This window comes from Numenius arquata, chromosome 3 (assembly GCF_964106895.1).
Source record: "Numenius arquata chromosome 3, bNumArq3.hap1.1, whole genome shotgun sequence".
In the NCBI taxonomy this organism is placed as follows: domain Eukaryota; kingdom Metazoa; phylum Chordata; class Aves; order Charadriiformes; family Scolopacidae; genus Numenius; species Numenius arquata.
Window position 1 is genome coordinate 2849476 of NC_133578.1, and position 20944 is coordinate 2870419.

At 41.4% G+C, this 20944-nt stretch overlaps 1 protein-coding gene across 4 annotated transcripts in view; it reads right to left on the reverse strand.

The window, feature by feature from the left end:
• Nucleotides 1-20944, reverse strand: part of KIF5C (kinesin family member 5C) — a 77557-nt gene that overhangs the window by 34452 nt on the left and 22161 nt on the right. For 3 of the 4 annotated variants that reach the window (XM_074144883.1, XM_074144885.1, XM_074144884.1), the window contains exons 2-7: nucleotides 17126-17216; nucleotides 10367-10440; nucleotides 6042-6146; nucleotides 3334-3382; nucleotides 2369-2424; nucleotides 1401-1488 (exon numbers count right to left, since the gene is read on the reverse strand). In XM_074144883.1, coding sequence (XP_074000984.1) covers nucleotides 1401-1488; nucleotides 2369-2424; nucleotides 3334-3382; nucleotides 6042-6146; nucleotides 10367-10440; nucleotides 17126-17216 — 463 coding nt within the window. The remainder of the gene's footprint in view (nucleotides 1-1400; nucleotides 1489-2368; nucleotides 2425-3333; nucleotides 3383-6041; nucleotides 6147-10366; nucleotides 10441-17125; nucleotides 17217-20944) is intronic. The other variant, XM_074144886.1, reaches the window with a different exon arrangement.

Consider the following 20944-nt stretch of genomic DNA (forward strand, 5'->3'; position numbering starts at 1 on the left):
ATATTTTAGCAAAAGTTTTCAATCAATCAAATCAAATCAATTGAAAGTTTTCATCAAAAACATCCCATGTAAATTAAAATTTCAGAGTGATTTTTATTTGCTTATGGAATTAACAATCCTCCTTCACCCAGGCAGCAGGTGAAACACAGGCAGCTACAGTGTTTCCACAGCTTCCACTTATTCCCAGGTTGATTGTAACCGGATCATGCTTGAAGTTTCATAAAGTAGCAAAAAGAAAACATTAAGAATCAGTCAACCCCGTTCTTATCTGTTTTCTCTCTTTTCTCTGTTACTTTAAAATCCACTACCACCTTTCCCCATTCACATTCACAGCAATATTTATATTTTTCTGAACTCCCTTGTTCTCCCCCACCTCCAAACCCATTTTTTTCCATGACACTTCCAAATTTGTTCCTCGCCATTTCAGTCTAGGTAAAATTCAATCTCCGTCAACTTCTGTCAGAACTTTTCTGCGTGCACCAAACGCAACAGGCAGTATCACAGAAAGAGGTGGATTTGGATATTTTTTGTTAAAGAAAACAGCAGAAACAACAGGAGGAAATGTTACGTAGAAAAAAAAGAGGATACATTTCTATTGGTATGATGAGAAAGGCACGGGAAAGTTAAAGCAATATAGTATTTACCAAATCAAGAAGGTAGAGACATGGAAGAGAAAGAAGTTAACCAGTATGTCATAAAAAATAAATTAAATTTAAAAAAAAACTAGCACAAAACCCCCATACCCCAAACCCCACCCCAGCACAAAGATTTGTGTTACAAGCTGAGGTTCTGCCAAGCTCATTGCTTGGATCAAAGACATCTTAAGAGTATAAATGGGGAAATCGGCCAAAGATACCTGCCCTTTTTATCACAGTAGCGCTAGTAGCCTGCACGCGACACAACGGCAGCGCGTTTGGCACAGGCTGGAGTGAATATTCTGCTTTTTAATTGAGGAAGATTTGCTTGCTTTGCCGTCATTGGAGCTCAATCTCAACTCGCAAGAGCCCTCTAACTGCTCTCCAGTCTTTGCCTCCCGTTTGGCCAATGAATTCCCCTCAGTCCTTGACTTGTAGCACAAAGAAAAGTATACATACATAATTTCAGCTACGCATCATTTCAAAATATCGATACTATGTGTGACAATACATATTTTGACGCTTTACATAACAATACTATATAACGCCGTATATTAAATTCAGGAGTTCTCAAAGCTGAAAGTCAATAAATGTTTCCATATGCAGTGAAGTGGTAAAAAAAAAGTACAGCTCTATTAATTTTAGAGTGCTATGACTTGTACATCATTACGCCGTTCAAGTAATTTGAAGTACTCTCTGAACACGAAGAATCAATACATCACTGGGAAGCTACTACCACCCACACTTTATAGCCAGAACACTTACTTGTGACGGCTACATGACGGTTCGCTTTTCCTTCATCAATGACATCCAAAACTTCTTCAGGACTAGATACAAATCTTTCTGTACAACCCTAGAAATAGGCAAGTCGAACACAGAAAAGTTTAGGAACTGTCCTAATATTCCGACTGCCCTCAGGAAGAATATTTAGCACTGATGAACAAAATAATCAGAAGACCCATCAGCAGATCGTTAGCGAGGCAATAGACCAAAACATGCCTCTGTATGACTTTCTGGAGGACTCCACGGGATAACTTGAGGGACAATTTTCTTTCACAAGATTAAAGACTCGGTCAAATCCAAACATGCAGCAGGGAAGAGTTTCTGTACACATGGAATGATACGGTATATTTTCCTGTTACTAATTACTGTTTTTCTCTCTCAAACTACAAGACAAGGTGCATAGTCCTTGTTCTCTGCCTTAACGCAATATTACTGAAGGAATTATTTTATCCATTATTTTTTTTTTCCCTCCCCAGGATGAGAATAAACAGAACTATTATATTTATATTATTAAGGCTGACATACATTCATAACAAATACTTTACGTTTAATTGAGGGCCCAGGAAGTCATAAGACAAATTCCTAACCCAACAAATCTGTTGTAAAATATTGCGAGATTACAACATCCATGCAACAAAACATTAAAGAACAAAACATTAAAGAACAAAATTCTTCTCCTTCGTATCTGACATGAAACGGGAATACGAATACTTAAAATTCAACACCATACTAACAAAACGTAAATGTTTAAAGTCAGGAAAATAAAGCAAACACGACTCAAGCCCATTAATATTTCAGGAAACTGTCTAAATCCAATACTACTTGAACATTCAAGACTCAGAACATGAGTTGAATTATTTCAACAAATGCACTGGGATAGAAATGGAAATGTGTAAATAAATGCATATGTGAGAAAGAATGAAAAACTGAGCATCACATTTTCCTTGTACCTTAACATATGGGACTCTGTTTTTGTCTTCATGTACAGCGAGGTTTGTCTTTGACACTACAAAAAAAGTGGAGATCATTAGGAATATTCCAGAGGTAATAATGCGACAGCTACAGGCATGAGAGACAAATACCGTGAATGTATTAAATTTGTAAATGAGAATTGTAGTCGCTTCCCATTCCTTATAAACTACCAATATTTCTGCTACAGAAAATCTGTTTCTTGTTCTGTCAATCTTGTACTTGTTTTTTTAAAGTTAACTTTATGGCACAAAAGCTTTTGTTTACTGCTTGCATTAATAAAATAAACACAGAACAAGCTGGATTTTGCCAAGGCAGCAAGAATTTCAAAAGAGACAGAAGAACTCATTGGAATTCAGAAAAGCCCAAATACACATTGCTGGTTTTGTGTTACCATTTGCATAGATTTCTCTGTCTTCAGACTGATTCAAGACACACAATTCACACTTTCATTAACATACAGCACGTATATACAGACACAAATTGTAAAAGAGACAGATCCCTCCCAACAAACTCTACCTAACAGAAGCAAAGCGAGGAAGAAGTTGAACCCAATGTATTTTAAGTTTACCAAAATTTAACAAGCTGTTGCTTGTCCTCACTGTCCCTTGCCAGTGCCTTCAGAGCCCCACAAACGGAACACTATATAAATTTTTAAATTACAGTTTTTTCCTTTAAGAATATACATTGCCGATGAGGCTCAGACCTGCCTTGAAGTGTGTAAAGTTCTCTGTACTCACTGATTTATAACAAAGCTACGTCACACTGCAGCGGAAGGTGCACAGGAGACAGAGATCAGATGACTTAAACTGCAAAATTCTCTTTCACAAACCCAGCTTAAATTTAAATCACTATCAAAGAAAGAAACCGTCTCCCCATAAGCATTGACTCAAAGCACTATGACAAGCCAAAAACCACTAAGTCACATAAGAAATGCAGAACTTACCATCAAGTAGGTCCCTTATTTTGTCCAAATATATCTCAAAGTAGGAAACCTAATTAAGTAATCATAAACATTACAGATTGAAACTTTGGCAATTTAAAAATCTCAGTACCTATAGTTCTGTATCTGTCAAAGTAAAAAGCACAAAACTAAAAATAAACCCCACCTCCCACACTGTTTGAATTACATCTTTCATGTGAACGCAGCAGTATTTTGAATGATTCACAAGTCATTGATCTTTCTCCATTTATCAATGATTCATCAGGAAAGTATACAAAAAAATATTCTGACAAATCTTATCATCTTTTTTTTTTTTTTCACATAGGCAAAATTGACAAAAATATTGAACAGAATCAAATCAATTCGCTATCACATCAGTACAGCTGCATCATGAGAGGGTCAGGTTTGACAACTGTGAGAGAGAGACAGATATTCACCAGCACCGTCAGTGGTTTAACATACCAGTTACATAAGCCTAAGCAATATATATATTAAAAGAAACTTTTAAATTAAGCATATGTAAAAGTTCTGTCTTGAATCAATTCCCAAGGAGGAAACTGAAAATGAGCTTTTTTGTAACAAAGGCGCAATTGTCTTAAAAAAAAATAATAAATAAGTAGAGGGAGAACGAATGAATGAATGACTCTCTTAATAAAAGGGTATTCAACTCACAGAAGCAAACAGAAATGTGTTAGGGGTGTGGTGTTTAACCGTACCCTAAATAAGCTTTATCCAGGGATTATTTAGCTGGAATACTAGATGATTAAATTCTACCTGTCAGCAAACTCTAGCTATTTAGTAAAGTATCGTTTTGTCTCATGTGAAAAATAAATTATGTCTAATTTTTTAGCCTGATGAGTTGCTCTTCCTGCCTGACGACAGATATATTTTGCTTTTGTGCATTTACTTCACCCGTGTCCCATTTAAATCCATCCTCTGGATCAGCTCATTTCAACAGTCTGGTTCACCCAAACTTAACTCACATGCTTTATATTATCCTATTAACACACTGCTGAGGACCAACACACACAGGAGATACCAAGTTTCCCTCCCTGTTCTAAATGGGTCTCTAGTAAAGTGGGAGAGAAAAAAAAAATTATATTAATTTTCAATGTTGGCTCAGTTATTAAAAGAGTCTGACAGTTTGGTTCAATTCTTGCTCCCAATGACAGAACATGCATTTCTCTCAATGACAGCTCCTTGTACAATCACTCACTCATTCATAGCTACTTAGGCAGCTTTTCTGTTAAGATATTCATAAACGTCAACTAGGATAGGAAACCACTGAAGCAATTCAGCGCTGGCAGAACATGTTTTATAAAGTGATAATCTTCTGCCAGGACAGGCGTTTACTACGTCTTGTACATGGGGGTCCCCATCTGTGCTATCAAAGTGTATCCAAGTGCTATCAGTAAAACAGCAATAGCCACAGGACAGCTTTACAGATGATGAAATCAGTGTCACTCCTATGGAAGCCATTCTTAGGAAAATTCAGAGGTGTCGCTTCTTAAGGAGTTCCATATTTTACAATCTGAGGTCCATTAAAATATTTAGATGGTCTGTTTGTACTTGGCAAGGCTGCTGCTTCTCTCTGTACTTCATGAGCACCCCCACAAACAGGCACTGCTAAGAAGGTTCTCAATACAGAAGGACCTAGTCGTTCCAGAAGATCAGAAGCTGCTTCAGAGGTACTCTGATAGATTATTTTTATATATATATATATACACATACATATATACCCCCAGAAGCGCTTCAGGGGCTTTAATCCATGTAGCACTAAAAAGTCACCCATCTCTAACTTTCAGGCCCAAGAGGGACAGAGGAAGAGAGCTCCATTCTCAGAGAGCATCACCTGGTCACAGCAGGAGAAGGGACAGTGTTCTCACACTCTACCTGGGCTCAGCTACTTAACTTTACTGAAGCCATCTAGGTGCATTCTGTGTGTTTTGAGGGAGGGATGACACAGAAGAGTACTAATTTTTCCTGCAATCCACTGGGTAATTTTGCTGATGCAAAGGATGCAAAGGAAGTCTGCTTGGAAGGAAGCTGTAGCCTGACCCCAACTCTGCCAGACGGACCAATGCCCCCCATGGCTGAGAGCTCCCCAGGAGACTGGATGAACAGTAGGAATTAAAGGTCACTCAAAAATTTTGAGAGATCATATGGCTGGGATCGAGACAGGGACATGGAAAAACATAATAGCAGTTCAAATCAAGTTAGACCACCACTTTTGAGTTAAAAATTGCTTCTAAACACGTAAGCATGTAAGTTGCCTAGAGTCATGTTTTCTCCATTTCAAACCCACATACTACAGAGGACTGCTTATATCCTTGTCAATATTCTCACAGATGTCATGCGGATCAATGGTATTTATGGTCCTAACTAGTGGGGCTGAGCTACGGTCTTTGGAGAAGCTGCAGTGAAATAAGTGTGTTATTTCTTACCAAGCTGGCTACTACCAACTGCGGTGAGAGACAAGGCAACCAAGGGACTAGCAAACCTGAGCTGAAAAAAAAGGTCTATCAAAGGCAACTAACTCTACGGAATTACGTCTAGTAAATGTCCTTAGTAAAATGGGGGTTTTTTTCCAAATTATGAAAGGGAGAAAGGAAAAATCCCATAGCACAATGTTCTAGCGTGAACGCAGATTTCCCATCCAGCTCGACTCTCCTCCACCCGACCCATTGCGTAATGCGTCACTCTGCATTTACCTTTATGTGAAACTCCAGGTTTTCATCCATGGAATAGATGTGATCAAAGATGTCATGTGCAATTCTTGGAATGATTCCCATGAGCTGAGGGTCGTGCAGCTTCCCCTGCGGACACAAAACCAAACCATAACTCGGAAAACCTTGCTCGGGCACAGGAGAGGAGAAAGCCTTGTACAAACACACCTTCCTCCAGTGGGGCCCTGTGAACGTGTCTGCTGCTCTGGGGGAATTATATTTGATTTAAGTGCACCAAAAAGGTGGCAGAATGACTCAACGTGTTAGCACTCTTCACCCAATGGAGCACCTATTTGTTTTGTCAGCTCCTGCCGCTATCTACACCGTCACTCTCCGATTAAAGATGGAGGAACAAACACAAACAAACATATAAATTACAGCCCGGTTCTCCCAGTTAAATCAGGTATTTGGAAACATGTCACAAACAAGAAGTATTAAAGCTTTTTGTTTCTCTTTCACCACGACGCTAGAAAGCTAAAGGGAAATCTGGGTTGCGGGGATTTGGGGATTAGAGTAATATATTCTGATTTGAGCTTGCTGGGCCTGTTGCCAGAGAACCGTGCCTTACAAACACTACTGTTCTCCATGTTAATATGCACAACTACCTTCCTCTATTCTTTCAAGAACTGAATATTAAATAAAAACAACAATTTCCCTGGCTGCATGGCTCCTTTTAGTTGTATTGCTCTGTTTGAAAAAGCCAGGCACGTACAGGAAAGCTAGCACTTGAAAACTGAATAGAAATATTAACTCAAAATAAAATCCTTTTCCAACTACAGCACACACTGTATTGCTATTTCCAAATGTTTTATGAAACTGCTTAAATACGCAATAACAAGTCAGTAGTTGTAAGACTCCAACAGAACACAGAGTCTAGAAACTCTAATATACCTTTTGAATATATCTTTGTCCGAGTAATACTGCCCATATCAGCACAACAAAGCATCTTACTCCAAAGAGTGGTAGGGAATTATTTTTTAAAAATAATATAGTGGGTAACCATACAATTCCAAATCATGGGAATTCAGATTTGATCTGTGTCCTTGGAGACAGAACAAAACCGATTTTCCTTGTCAGTAATTTTACCTTTCAATCAAGTCTCTTCTAACTGACTGCACTCTCTGAAATTAATGGTATGTTTTTCAGACAGTGTCTGCTTCTGGCAGTGATAATGCCTGATGTTTGTAGTGAATACCAAGAGATGGTGTGCAGAGAGGCTCCTGCTTATACTTATTGCTATAACAACCAAGGTCAGCTCACTTTTATTTGCCACGTTGGAGGGTTGGAAGTGGAAGAGGGTAAAGGGATTGCACCTGCGGGGAGGAGAGGAGAGGACAAGTGACCCCAAACTCTCCAAAGGGTTATTCCATCCCATCTGCGTCATGCTCAGTATAAAGCTGAGGGATCAAAGGGGTCAGCCTTCTCTTCTTCAATGGCCAGTGTCCGAGGAGGATTCTGTCTGTTCTTGTTTTAATTTGCCAGCACAGCACTCGGTTCCATCCCATAACACTGTTATTGACTGCAACACAATTTTCCCACTCTCCATCCCACCCCCCTGAAGAAGTCCTTAAAAAGCTCACTGAAACCAACTGACTACCCTGTATCACTGCACAGAGAGAGGCTTCCCGAAGAGGGGAAAGGAGTTTTTCCCTAAACTAGAATAAACAGAGATTTGCTGGTATTTCTTCAGCGCACAGGAATGCAACTAAAGGAATGTCTGCGCTATATAGCACTGCAGGACTCGTGATGCCTAAGGCAGCAGAGGCAAAAGCAGCTACAGAACGAGAAATGCTAGAGCTATGCAGTGTCCCCTTTTCTATAGTAGCTTTGACCAAACTGGGTTGTTGGCCCAGCCAAAGGCCAGTTTGAATTCAAGTTTCTGCTGCAAAGACTTCTGGCTGCACAGAGGTGCATCAGCTTTGGGATCACTGCACTACACAAACCTTTCCTCTACCAATTGCTCTGGGTAAGTGACAACTTATAAAAGTATTTAATTAAATATTCTAGCTTCAACAAGCCCTTGTAATAATTATGCTTTCCTTTACATTGCTTTCTCTAGCTCAGAAGAGAAAGCAATCTGTAAAACATGATTAAGCGTGCATCTACCTTAACCATGGCATCTACAACTCCTTGGGCTTGGGCTTTCCCACTATTTAAGACAGTAGAAACTTCAGTGAAGCAAGATCACATTCAACGCTTTGCGAAGAAAGAGTTAAGATCTTTAAAACACTGTAACACCAGCACTCTGTGATGTATTGATAAAAAATATATCATTTTTGCTTTATTATCACTGGATTTTTATTAAAACAAGAGATGTTTGAAGTAGGTCCCACTATAATTTACAGAGACCATAAGTTGGGAGGGAAGAGAAAGGGAAAGGTAGGCTTATTCACTGGAAAGTTGAAATAAAATATATATTAAAAAAAAAAGCCTGCTCTCATGGATTTAGCTATAACCTCAGAAAGAGTTTGGAGAAATGCACTGCAGCTGGCACGCTGACACTGCAGTTAGTGAACTCCCCCAAAGCACCAGGATGGAGAGTTCTCTGCTCATTAAAGCCTCTCATTTTAATAAGAACATTAATTTCCACATTTAAACATAGCAGGCAGGCAGTAGGTAGTGAAGTGTAACATTTGAGGCAGTGTGTTGGTTTGTTTCAGGATGTTGACATAGTTAACTACAACCTATAGGGACTTAGTATCGAAAACTCGACTGTAAGGTCAAAGCCGAGCGATTTAATCTTATGGGCAGAAATAGGTAATTTTTAGGACAGTTTTGGTTATATCCTGCTTTACAGGTTGGCAAATGTTTTATCCAGCACAGAAGAAAGACCTATGGATGTCAGAAAGCCTATCCTTGCTATATTATACTACCGTGTCCTGTTTAAGCTTAACACTAACACTCTGAAGCACTTCACATTTCACAGAAAATCCTCCATAACAGCTTTACCAAGAGGATTTACTATTTCTTCAACAACAGACTATTTTTTTTCTTCCACAACATACTTTAGCAACTTTACAAGAGGATGTTCAGTTAAAAGAGGGATTAAAACTGAATATAGACTTGATTCCCCTTTAAAACGACAGCTTTTTTTTTTTCATTAAATAAGTAAACCAGCCATTTTTCTACAGTCATTTTCTTTATCGCAGCTTGTAATTCTGAATATAAATTGGCTTTAAGAGATCTTTCCCCATGCCATGTGGAAGCACCAGCTCAAGCCCTGCAGACATTTTGATTTAATTACATTCAGAGCTGGTGGATTACTCAGCCATTGTGCCATCTGTGAGGGCTGAGCTAGCGATTTCCCCCCCTCCCTCCCCCATCCTCCCAAGGACAGACTTAATTAGACACAAGGCATCAGTTATTGCATCCTCCAGGAAAGGAGCAACTGTGGCAATCGAACGGCAATTTCACCAGGGCCTGTTGGCTCGAGAGAATATTGCTTTCCGTCTCCTTTAACCTTCCGGTTAGGGAGGTCACCCGTGTTAATCGTGTAGCAAAACAATCTGATGCTGTTAAACAAACGAAAGCTCATTTTTTTCCCTTTCATTTAGCCAAATTTTGCTGCAGCCCTCCTTTATTACAGTTCACAGTTGAACTGAAACGCTCCAAGACATCCAGCTTGTCCAGCATTGCGACAGAACAATCCTATGCGAGGATTAAATGCTTGAATGATCCGCCTTTTTTAGCGAGAGACTAGAATATCTAAGTATCTTCTAACTGAACAGTTAAAAAAAAAAAACACCACCACAGGAAAAAAACGACACTCTCACACTTCATGTAGCAGAAATATAAACAGACCGAGGACTTCAGCCACTGGAATTTGGTAGAATTTGGTATTCTCAACGATTCTCAAATTCATCCCTCTGTGCTGCAGCATGTGAGAGTGGTATTCCCAGAAGGGGAATGGAAATGAGAAAACCAATAACCCAGGCATGAATTTTCATTATCCCGCGTGCAAGGGAACCCTACAGACCCTTATTACTGTTTTCATTTGTGGATTAACAAATCTCATTCAAACTCTTTAAAATATACACATACCTAAACTGTTACGACAAACAGAGAGAAGCTATACTTGATGTTTTTGACTGGCTATTTGTTAATTTAGGTAGATACGTATAGACATCTCTTGAAAAAAACTCCACATTGAAAGAAATACTAGGGCTTAAAAGGCAGCAGAAGCTAAACATACCCAGATCTCTTTTTATATGTCACTCACAGCTGAGTGCTCCAGATAACTGGCTTGTGCAGGTAATTGGGACATATTATTCTACTGCTGCCACCAAACTGATTTAATTTTGCCACTGTACCTCCATAGTATGCGTTTTTCCTGATGATGTCTGTCCATAAGCAAAGATTGTGCCATTGTAGCCTTCAAGAACATCTGCAAGAAGGAGGAAAACAATTTAAAATCACATTGACGTCTTAAAGCTGGATTATCAGCATTTCGTAAGTCTTCTACAATACTGAAGGTCAACTAGAAAATAGTTAGCACAATAAGGAACGGAAAAAATACGACATAACTGGCTATCTTTGGGAAAAAAAAAAACATAATAAAATCTAACCCATAGAATTACAGAATTATTGACATCTCTCTCACTTTCCTGGAAAAAAAAAGCTCTCTGGACACTAGATACTATCCAATATACCTGTGCAACATGGAAATGTATTTTAAACCATCACAGAACGGAAAAAAAGTTAAACAAACTCATACTTTTCCTACTATTATAACACCCTCAAGATTTCATGGCCTCATTAATTTCTGCTCATTTGTAAAGCAGGAGAGCAAAGCAAGAAGAAAGTCAGGCAAAGAGGAATTTGCTTTATTGAAAATATGCTTCTCTTCAAGGCAGAATGAATAATTTCATATTGCATCAAGATATAAAAATACCCGGTTTTCACTTTGCAGCGGTTAATGTCTGTAGTAGCTTTCAGAAACCCGGGAGGGTTGTAAACCAGCTGGTTCTTCCGCACAGTCCCACGTCCATTCATTGAAAGGATTAGAGCTGGACTTGCTCCAGGCAAGTGAATTTAAAGTCTTAAGGAGGGCCACCTATTTATGCAGCTTTCATGTATAAAAAGGAATAATACTTGTTATATTTGCTGATAAAGAACAAAAGAAACCTTCAGCGGGAAGGATGCTGGCCAGGGGGCTCTGCTTCGAGACCCCCCCTTCCCCTCGCCACCGTGCCCCATGCTCTTTTGGGGAGGCAGTGGCATCGTACTCGGCTCCGGAGCTCTGCCACGGGCCTTGGGAACACAAACACCAAAGCCAGGGGGAAGCCAAAGGTGAAAAAGAAAAGCAAAAGGAAAGCTGGACTCTTGGAACCTACAGAGGGGACCGAGAGCAGCCACCAAAGCCCAGCTGCCATCTGGCAGGGCAGAAAGGTTCCTGTCCACGGCCGCTTCCGAACGCAGCCCCCGCTGTCAGAGCTGGCCTTTCGGCTTCTGAAATATGTTACGTTTCCCACCCTCTACAGTTTATACTAAGAGAGGCTGCCAGGAGAAAAAAGTATGTCTGTGTGTGTGTATTTATAGTAAATACAGACACATGACTATATTATATATTAATATATAATGCCATATATATTACATTTACATAAACACACGCACATATGTCCTTATTTGTATCTCCGTATGTGTGCACGTAGATGTTCCAGATAGGAAGGATAATTAAATAAGTTACATTAGAAAAATATAAAAAGAATGAAGAAAGAGAAAGCACAGAAAAAATTCATTAAAAAAAAAAATCACACAAAGGTGATTTCAAAGAAAAGAAATGGACAAAGGAAAGAGATCTTTTTCAACAACAACTGCTGTATAGACCCACATTTCCTGTACAGCAATTGTGAGTAAGGATGAAATTAGAATGAAGACATTTAAAAATATATATTCTAATTAAACACAGAGAACTATTTTGGGGAGCTGAAGAAGACCAACGTTCCAGGGGTTGCATAGACCCTCCCCCAGAATACTGCTGGGTAAATTTTTCAAATCTTGAAATCTAGAAGAATGACAATGTTAGAGACTATAATTACTGTCATTCTGGTATTAACATTTTGTATGAATTTAGCATCCTCATCTGTTTATAAAAATAGAGACACTGCTTATTCTTGCTTTAAGGAATCAACGTTTAAAATAAGGAATTATAAATAATAATTGCAAAGATAAAACCACAGATGTCCAGCCATAGATACAGTGCTATCTTGAGGTCATGCCTTTGACCCATAATTTCACCAACAGGCTTCAAAATAGGACCAATTCTCATATTATTGGTATTTCAAAACATTCGTTCACCAGTTCTTTGCTGAAGGGAACATCTCACTGCTTTTCAGCTCAACACAGAATGAACTCGAGCGGAAGGGAAGGACTACAACACCAGGAGCTTGAAGAGCTGGTGACCCTTACTGCTGGCCCTCCGGCTCCACAACTTTCGGGGGTGCAATTTTAACAACATTTTTTTTGCCAAGGAAACCCCAATGTATACTAAGCACTGCCTTTGGAAGACATTAAAGTATTAACAAGAGAAAAAAAGCTGCTTAGCAAATTCCTGAAGATTGTTGGTCATTTAAACTTTAAAAGGAATTCTGCCCGGAGCTCCACCCAACTCGCACCAATGGGTCTAACTAGCTAGAAGTTGGGAAAGGAAGAGATTTTTTTTCTCTTTAGATGAAAGCCAACGCATGTTTGGAAGGTGCAGAGAACCAGAATGTCAAAGGCGCTTAGGCATCAAAAACTATAAATAGTTGTCCTAAAAGGAAGTCAGAAATCCGTGAGCAAACAAGTGCAACTCCTTTTTGTTTCCAAAACATCATCTAGCATCCAAATACCTTTTAAATTCTACCACAGGACAGCTAAGCACAATCTAAGAGTTCACTACTGCTATTTCCAGTTTTTGCCAGATTTGATTAACATTTTAAGAAAATAGGTTGAACTAAAATAAAATTAAAAAAAAAAAAAAAAGAGAAAGGCTTATTATCTCCAGGTGAATGCAATACACAATGTGAGCTTTATACTGGTACACAGCCTCGGGGGAAAATAACCTGATTAATCAACTGTTATGTAAGAAAATTGCTCAGAATTTGCATCAAGGTATACCAAGCTACATCACTGCTTGAGGAAGCACAGATAACCAATTTACTGTCCCAATTAGCAAAAAAAACCTTATTCTATAAAAAAACCCCAGTCCGTTGCATCACCTGCAATTTAAAAAAATCAGTGGTCTCTGTGGGAAAAGAGGTTATTTTTGTTGGAAGACTTTCCACTTTAAGATAGTTAATAAACCATCTGTCAACTGGATAAAGAGAGAAGGCAGTTGCTGATGGAAACGGCCTGTACAAAACTTAAGAGCGAGGGAGAGGAGGGGTAAAAACAGATGAACAAAGTGACCGAACAAAGATCAGGTGGGATTTTTACGTAATTCATACCAAATTAAAAATAAAAAAAAAAGTCAAAGTGCTTTTCTTCATTCCTGGTCCACCTCTCTCCACAACGACTTTCAGTTTGATTTACCCTCCCCAGCTACTCAACTCGGCCACTCAACTCCTGCCATATGGTGATTTTCCTGACGAGGATGGACAGGACAAGTAGCAACAGTCTGAAACCGCAGCCCTCGTGTTGGGGCTACAACATGAACTCAGGGACCCAGAAAGTCCTTCCAGCAGCACCAGAGTCCCCAGCAGAGCTCTGCAACAGGTCCCCAAGGGTGGCCGTGGAGCGGAGACCTTTCAAATGGACCACTGACTACCATAGAAGTCTTAATGGCAAGAAGAAAGACCAAATGGCTTTACAGAATTCCTTTCAGCTTCATTCTTACAAGGAAAGGCTGAGGGAGTTGGGCCTTTTTAGTCTGGAGAAGAGAAGACTGAGGGGGGATCTGATCAACGCCTATAAATACTTCAAGGGTGGGTGTCAGGAGGATGGGGCCAGTCTTTTTTCAGTGGTGCCCAGGGACAGGACAAGAGGGAACGGGCACAAACTTGAACATAAGAAGTTCCACCTAAACATGAGGAGGAACTTCTTTCCTTTGAGGGTGGCAGAGCCCTGGAAGAGGCTGCCCAAAGAGGTGGTGGAGTCTCCTTCTCTGAAGACATTCCAAACCCGCCTGGACATGTTCCTGTGGGACCTGCTCTGGGTGGACCTGCTTTGGCAGGGGGTTGGACTAGATGATCTCCAGAGGTCCCTTCCAACCCCATATCATTCTGTGATTCTGTGATTTCTATGATCAAATTTTTAGCTCTATACTTATCTTTTCCATCTCTAAACTTTCTAGTTGTACGACTCAGCACGTGAGGCCCCTATTTGTAACCAGAATAGAAAGTCAATAAGCCACCCAGTGAGAGCAACCCCACCACCCAAAAAAATCATTAAAGCAATTTTCTCCTCCTCAGAGGACACACAAACGCACAGATGTTCACATGTGCACTAACGTGCTCCCAGCTCCAGTGCTCAGCAATACAGGGCCATTATATATTCTCCCCTCAGCGTAATTGTAGGAAAGATGCAAAATCCGGATACACATGTACATCTGTGTAGATTGAGAAGATAAAGCTATTTTATGGTAATAGAAAGCAATGGGAAACAAAGCAAAAGTGGTGGCAATCACACACTATTGTTCCCTTTGAGATTTGGTGATATTTCTTAGTTTGGTTTAAAAATTGCAAACACAAGTTCCCTAAACTGTGGTGATGTGCACCAGTGATGGTTCCCCGCACACTTCCACTACTGGGACCTCTGCCCTTGGGAGCACCTTGAACAACCACCATCCCCAGTGCCCACCCTGATGCAAATCGCTGTAACAAACAGATTGGTTATCTTCCTCTAAAAACCTCCTTGTTTCTTATGTTTCTCACATATGGAATGTGAAATACATTGACTTAGTCACTGAGCTGTTTACTTAAGCCTAATCCCATTTCTTCTTTACTGAAAAAAACCTCTTTGAGATCATTCTTATTGTCAACATAGCTATTGTAAGCATTGTTTTAGAGACTGTTAGGCCAGCTGGCATTTTCTGTAATAACATTAATCACAATGAAACCATCAGCCATTTCATGGGAGCATAATGAAATCTGATAATAAATGGCAACCTTGAAAAGCTATCTAAAAAAGCCTCAAAGATTTAAATAGTGCTCCAAGTTGTAACACGCTCGGCTCATATTTCCATGTAGTAAATTACATTGTTCCAGTCTATCAGAAACAGCCCAGTCCGTTTCACATTCTTCACTTTATTAGGCTTTAAAATGGAAATTAAACATAAGGAAATGTAAGCCCAGAGCTCAAGAACATCACTCCAGTAACACTGTGCTCTCCCTCCCTGTCTTAAACACTCTTTCTTGCCCCCCCCCTCTTTCTCTCCCTCCCCATTGCTCTTCTCCTCACTTTCTCATCCTCTCCTCTCTTTCTTTCCCCATTTCTCTTCCTCTTTTTCTTTCTTCTACACCCTCCCCCCCATCAAACTTGCCTTTCAAGGTATCTCGAAGGTCTAAGTTAGCACACATGCAAAAGTGCGTTTGAGCTCTATTTTCAAATAGGACTTTGGCAAGTATTTGGCTTTCTATTTGGCTAATGAAGAAGATTTAGTCACTGATTTAGGTCTTCCAAATTGCTCTCAAACAGGATTTTATTTCTCTCACTATTTTCAGAGGAAACCAACTTCCACAGGGGATATAAATACCCTCCGCAAGGCTACAAACAGCACTCTGCTGCTTCTGTTAGCACATGCTGGAGTATTGAAACAGTTCCCCAAACTTCCAAAAGTTGAGTGGTGTGTCAGCAACCCAAACTAATGATTTCTAAGCTCTACAACTCCAATCCCACCAGTTTTTATTAAAGGCTTACCCATCTGAAGTCGAAATTGCCATAATTAGGCTCCCCGCTGAGAAGAAGCAACTGAAGTCTTATGACACATTTCCTCTCTCCGACATCAAATAATTTAGCTTCTGGTCCTCACCCCCAATCATCTAGACTACACACATGTTGGTTTGCTCGAGGCTCTCCGAGCGAGCCAAGCGTTTTCCTCCAGAAGAGAACCCAGGGTTTGCAACAGGGCTGCTCACCCCCCGGGACATCTCCCCACCGGTAGATCCAGCAGATCCTGCTCCAACACCTGGAACGCTACCGAGTCCTTCAACACTGCTTCAGCAGGTCCTGCACCTCTGAGCAACCCCAAATCTCTCATGCCACATAAATCCCACGGTGTTCAACATGCAGCCTTGAATTGCTATAAAAGCACAACTTTGACCAACTCTGACACCATTCCTGCCGTTTGCATACCTTGATTTAATAACAAAAAGGAAGAACCAAATCTTGGGGGGCACAGGGACACTGCACGAGGCCAGAGAACAACTAGATCACGTACTACTCGTAACCCCTGAGACGCTGTAGCAGTTGTGATACCATCATGGGTGGAGTCTCCAGTTGTAATACCATCTGGATGGATGGACCATCCAGCATCAGAACCAAGCGGGAGGACTGAGGGTGATTTGCAAGGGGGGGGGAAGTATGGCAGGCAGGTAAATGCACCCAAAAAGTTTGATTCCCAAGTTAAAATCTTGATATTTCAACAGTTAATGAAGGTTTTTTAAACAAAAAGGATGCTATCCATGTGCCCTCATTTCATTTTTAAATGCAAGCTATCTGCGTGCAAAGCAGGTACAAAACAAGTGCCTTCTATGGTTTCCTTTAATGGTCCATCCTTCCATTCAAGGACACAGCTCATTCCATACTGAGCAGGCTCACGCTGCCCGAAGAACATGCTTTTTGCTGTTTCTCGTATATCACAAAAAGCAAGTATTTGTGCAGAATAAGAGTCACACACAAGGAGAAAGTAAGAAACAATTACTGCAATTCCTTCAGCTCTTTTTCTTTTTGTTTGTTTGTTTTTTGGTTTATTTGTGGTTGTTTTTTTTTTACACAGACAAGTCCTTAAAAAAGGAAATGTTTGGAATTACTAATTACTAAACTCCCACACAGACATCTAAACATTTATTATCCTGTCTTTAAATAGCTTGAGGGGACAGGAGACATCTTTTTCCCTCCCCCCAAGCGGAATAAACAAAGATAACACCTACCTTTAACAATCTGCTTGGCACAGGCGTTATAAACTTGTTCCTGGGTTGTATTAGGAGGTAACACTCTATCAAAGACATACGGCTTCCCTTGCTGCAAACAAAAGAGAAACTCTGTAAGATAAAGAATATTTAAAACTGTTTACAGACCCAATTTAACAGGCATCCTGAAATGCAGCATTTACTACACAGGAAGCCATTCAGTGCAATGGAGACAACAATATTTTGTTGAATAAACAGATGTGACATCTCGTGTGCTCCAAAACCATCTTTTCTATAGCTGGCAAATAAAACGCAGCATATGTTTTCTGTGTGTTCACATTTGGGTCAGCAGCTACAGTTGCAGGAAACAATAAGCTGAAATATCAGCAATTGAAAGCGGATTATTTTCTCCCTCTGGAGAAAGGAGTTAAGGGGGAACAGCCATATAAATATTTGCAAAAAATTTGCTGTTCATTACTGTAAACTAGCAAAAGCCGTGGTGCGAGAAACAGCAGTCAGACCTGAGAGAATCGGAAGTTTGCAGGTCCCAAGAGCTGCCTTCTGCTGTGGCTGAGGTGGCCCAGTGTGGTCCCAGCACGGTCTCAGCACACTATGTGTTCCTTCAGCAGAAATAGCCTGGTTTAATTTCTACACTAAACATGCAAACGTGTGTCGGTAAAACCGTAGGTTAGACCTAAAACAAGCAGTCCAGGCAGCCTGTTACGTTGCCCTAAGCTTATATTTTTTCAGAAATTGTCATGATTTTTCTCCTTAGGACCAACAAATAACAGGATGCCATGTGAGAGAGCTCTAAAATGACGTCTTGAATTGGATCAGGGCCACTTCCAGGTTGTGAACCACTATTTGTCCCACCACAGACACTGAGCTTCCCTAATTCCCAGGTGACAGCACGACTGATGCTTATTCATATGTATATACGGTGTAGCACAACCTGCACACACACTTCCAGCAAATTTTGATTCCTCTTTGTAGCGAGTATAATTGGTTACAAGAGAAACACATATTAGCAACCCTAAAAATAGGTCTGCGTGACACTTAAAAGGCAAATCAATTTCTAAGACAGCAGTTCAGTTCCTTACAACTCAAAACCAAGCAAGACATCTGCATTTAAAATACAATTCCTTCATTTAAAGTTACACTAAGTGTACGTGTAGCATCTTTCTTATCTTCCATCAAAGCCTGTAATATTTCCCTTCGAAGATGTGACACCTGCTCCGAGAATGGCATAACGAGGGCTTCAAAGCGAACTGCGAGGTGGCTGGATACCCGATGGAGGAGTCTTGTTCTGTTGAGTCGACGTGTCATTTCTGCCATTTGCAGCCAGCTGTTCCAATGCTCTGCTCAATTAGCCATTTTTTGTCACACTTTGATTTTACTTCAAGCAGATCATAAGCTTACACTTGCCTGCTCCTTAAACTCGGGTACTTAACAGCCACAGGGGAAATAAGACAGAGAGGTGTTTGCCTGCAACGTTGTGTTCTTCGTGTTTCATCCCAGAATTTTAGATCAAGGATAAGAAGGCAATTTATAAATCATTTAGTAAATAATTCATGGTCTTGTGCTGGCAGGGGGTGAACACTGGGCCACCCAAGCACCCTGCTTGGTAAGACACAAGCCCAAAGAGACGACTCAGACCTATTTCCCACCAGCTCTCCTTGGAGTCCTGGACAAGCTGACCATGAGCTAGCAATGTGCCCTTGTGGCCAAGAAGGCCAATGGTCTCCTGAGGTGAATTAAAAAGAACGTGGCCAGGAGGTCGACAGAGGTCATCCTCCCCCTCTGCTCTGCCCTGGGGAGGCCACATCCGGAGCACTGGGGCCAGTTCTGGGCCCACCACTTCAAGAAGGACAGGGAAATGCTGGGGAGAGTCCAGTAGAAGATGATGAGGGGACCGAAGGAAAGGCTGAGGAAAGGCTGAGAGCCCTGCGGCTGTTCAGCTGGAGAAGAGCAGACCGAGAGGGGATCTCATCGATGCTCATCTAAAGGGTGGGTGGCAAGAGGATGGGGTCACGTTCTCCTCAGTGGTTCCCAGTGACAGGACAAGAGGGAACGGGCACAAACTTGAACATAAGAAGTTCCATCTCAACATGAGGAGGAATTTCTTTCCTGTGAGGGTGGCAGAGCCCTGGAAGAGGCTGCCCAGAGAGGTGGTGGAGTCTCCTTCTCTGGAGATATTCCAAACCCGCCTGGATGCCATCCTGTGCAACCTGCTCTGGGTGACCCTGCTTTGGCAGGGGATTAGACCAGATGATCTCTGAAGGTCCCTTCCAACCCCTACAGTTCTGTGATTCTGTGATCCCCAATGCAGCCCTAGACTCTAACCCTCACCCACAGCAGCCCCAGTCTCCAGGAGAGTGGTGGGACTGCTGGGAGCACCCAGCTGGCACCTACCCCAAACTCTGCTCTCCACAGCTTCCCGCATAGTGCACATTGTGTGGCTCTCAGCTGGACAAAGCTCTTCATTCCCAGGGTGAGAAGGGCTGCCCAGTCCTGCTATGACTATTCTGGAACAATTTCTGAAAAGGACTTTTTACCTCCTTACCCTTATTTTGCTTATTCCAAGCACTAGATGATAAGCCCTAATGCAAGAGGCAAAAAGACACATGGACACACAACCTCAGCCATGCACTTATCCCATTTATTTCCTTCACGCCTGAGTTGAGGTTTATTAGCTAAGCAATGTGAGAGAGCCGCAGAGAACGATGCCAGTACATCATCCTACCATGGCGAACACGCCACTCCAGGCAAACGTTGCTCTGGTGCAATCAATCCGGCTCTTCTACTGAGCTCTCAACAGCTCTAATGCCCCAAAAACCAATCCCATCATAATTGTGCCGCTCACAGCTGAAAGAGGCGCCGGCTGCAACTGTTATTTATCTGTCAAACCAAAAAGCTGTAAATGTAAAGCAGCAATTCACAAACGTGCTCCATAGGTCAAATTTCTTCCTCGGGATTTTTGTTCTGGGAAGCTAAAAGACTGGAACACCCATCACTGATATCTGAAGAACATAAATGAACATGAAGGGTCACAAAGCAGCTGTCACCGACTGCACAAAACGAGAGCGCTCCGTTATCCAAGCAGCATTAACAGGTTTTTGGGGAGGCTTTTTGGGCTTCATTTCCACGCTGATCTTAGACAAAGACACTTCAAGGCTCATGTTCCTTTCCCCAAAGGAGAGTACGATGAGTGGGCACTCTGTCTATCCTCAGTTTGAGAGTTTATACTTCTTTTGCTCTACCAGAACTTCTCCTATGCCCTAAATCCTCTCAATCCTGCTCAACCCTCTTCTCCCTACCTACTCCACCAGCTGCCCTCCCTTAGGCTCCTCATCCTCCTCCTTCTTTCTTTGTTCAGAAGTTCCTGCTTGGGTCTCTGATGTTGGAGAAACGCTGGGCACCTCCCATGTCACCCCACTCAACTTGTTCAGCTTCCTGACCCTTCTGTCCCACCAGCTCTCCTTGGAGTCCTCCTCACCATCTCCAGACAGCTTCAGGCTCCTGGTGGCAGGCTGTGACCTTCATCACCTCTCCTACCAGGTTGTCCCTCACCCCTTCCAGACCCCAGCCCACAAGCCCACTCCGGACGTGTCCCGCAGGAGCTCAGCCTCAGCTTACAGGGGCTGGAGGAGGCCACAACACTGTAGACAGGGAGAAGATGCCCAGCCTGAAGGAAAGCTGTGGCCATTCAGCTGCCAAGATACTGTTAAGATAAAAGATTGCTCTCTGGAGCAAACTACAGTTTTAGGGGGGTTTTGTTTTGGAGGATGTTGTTGTTATAAGCTCTTAATTTTTGACAGACTTTCCTCAAAGGTAACAAAA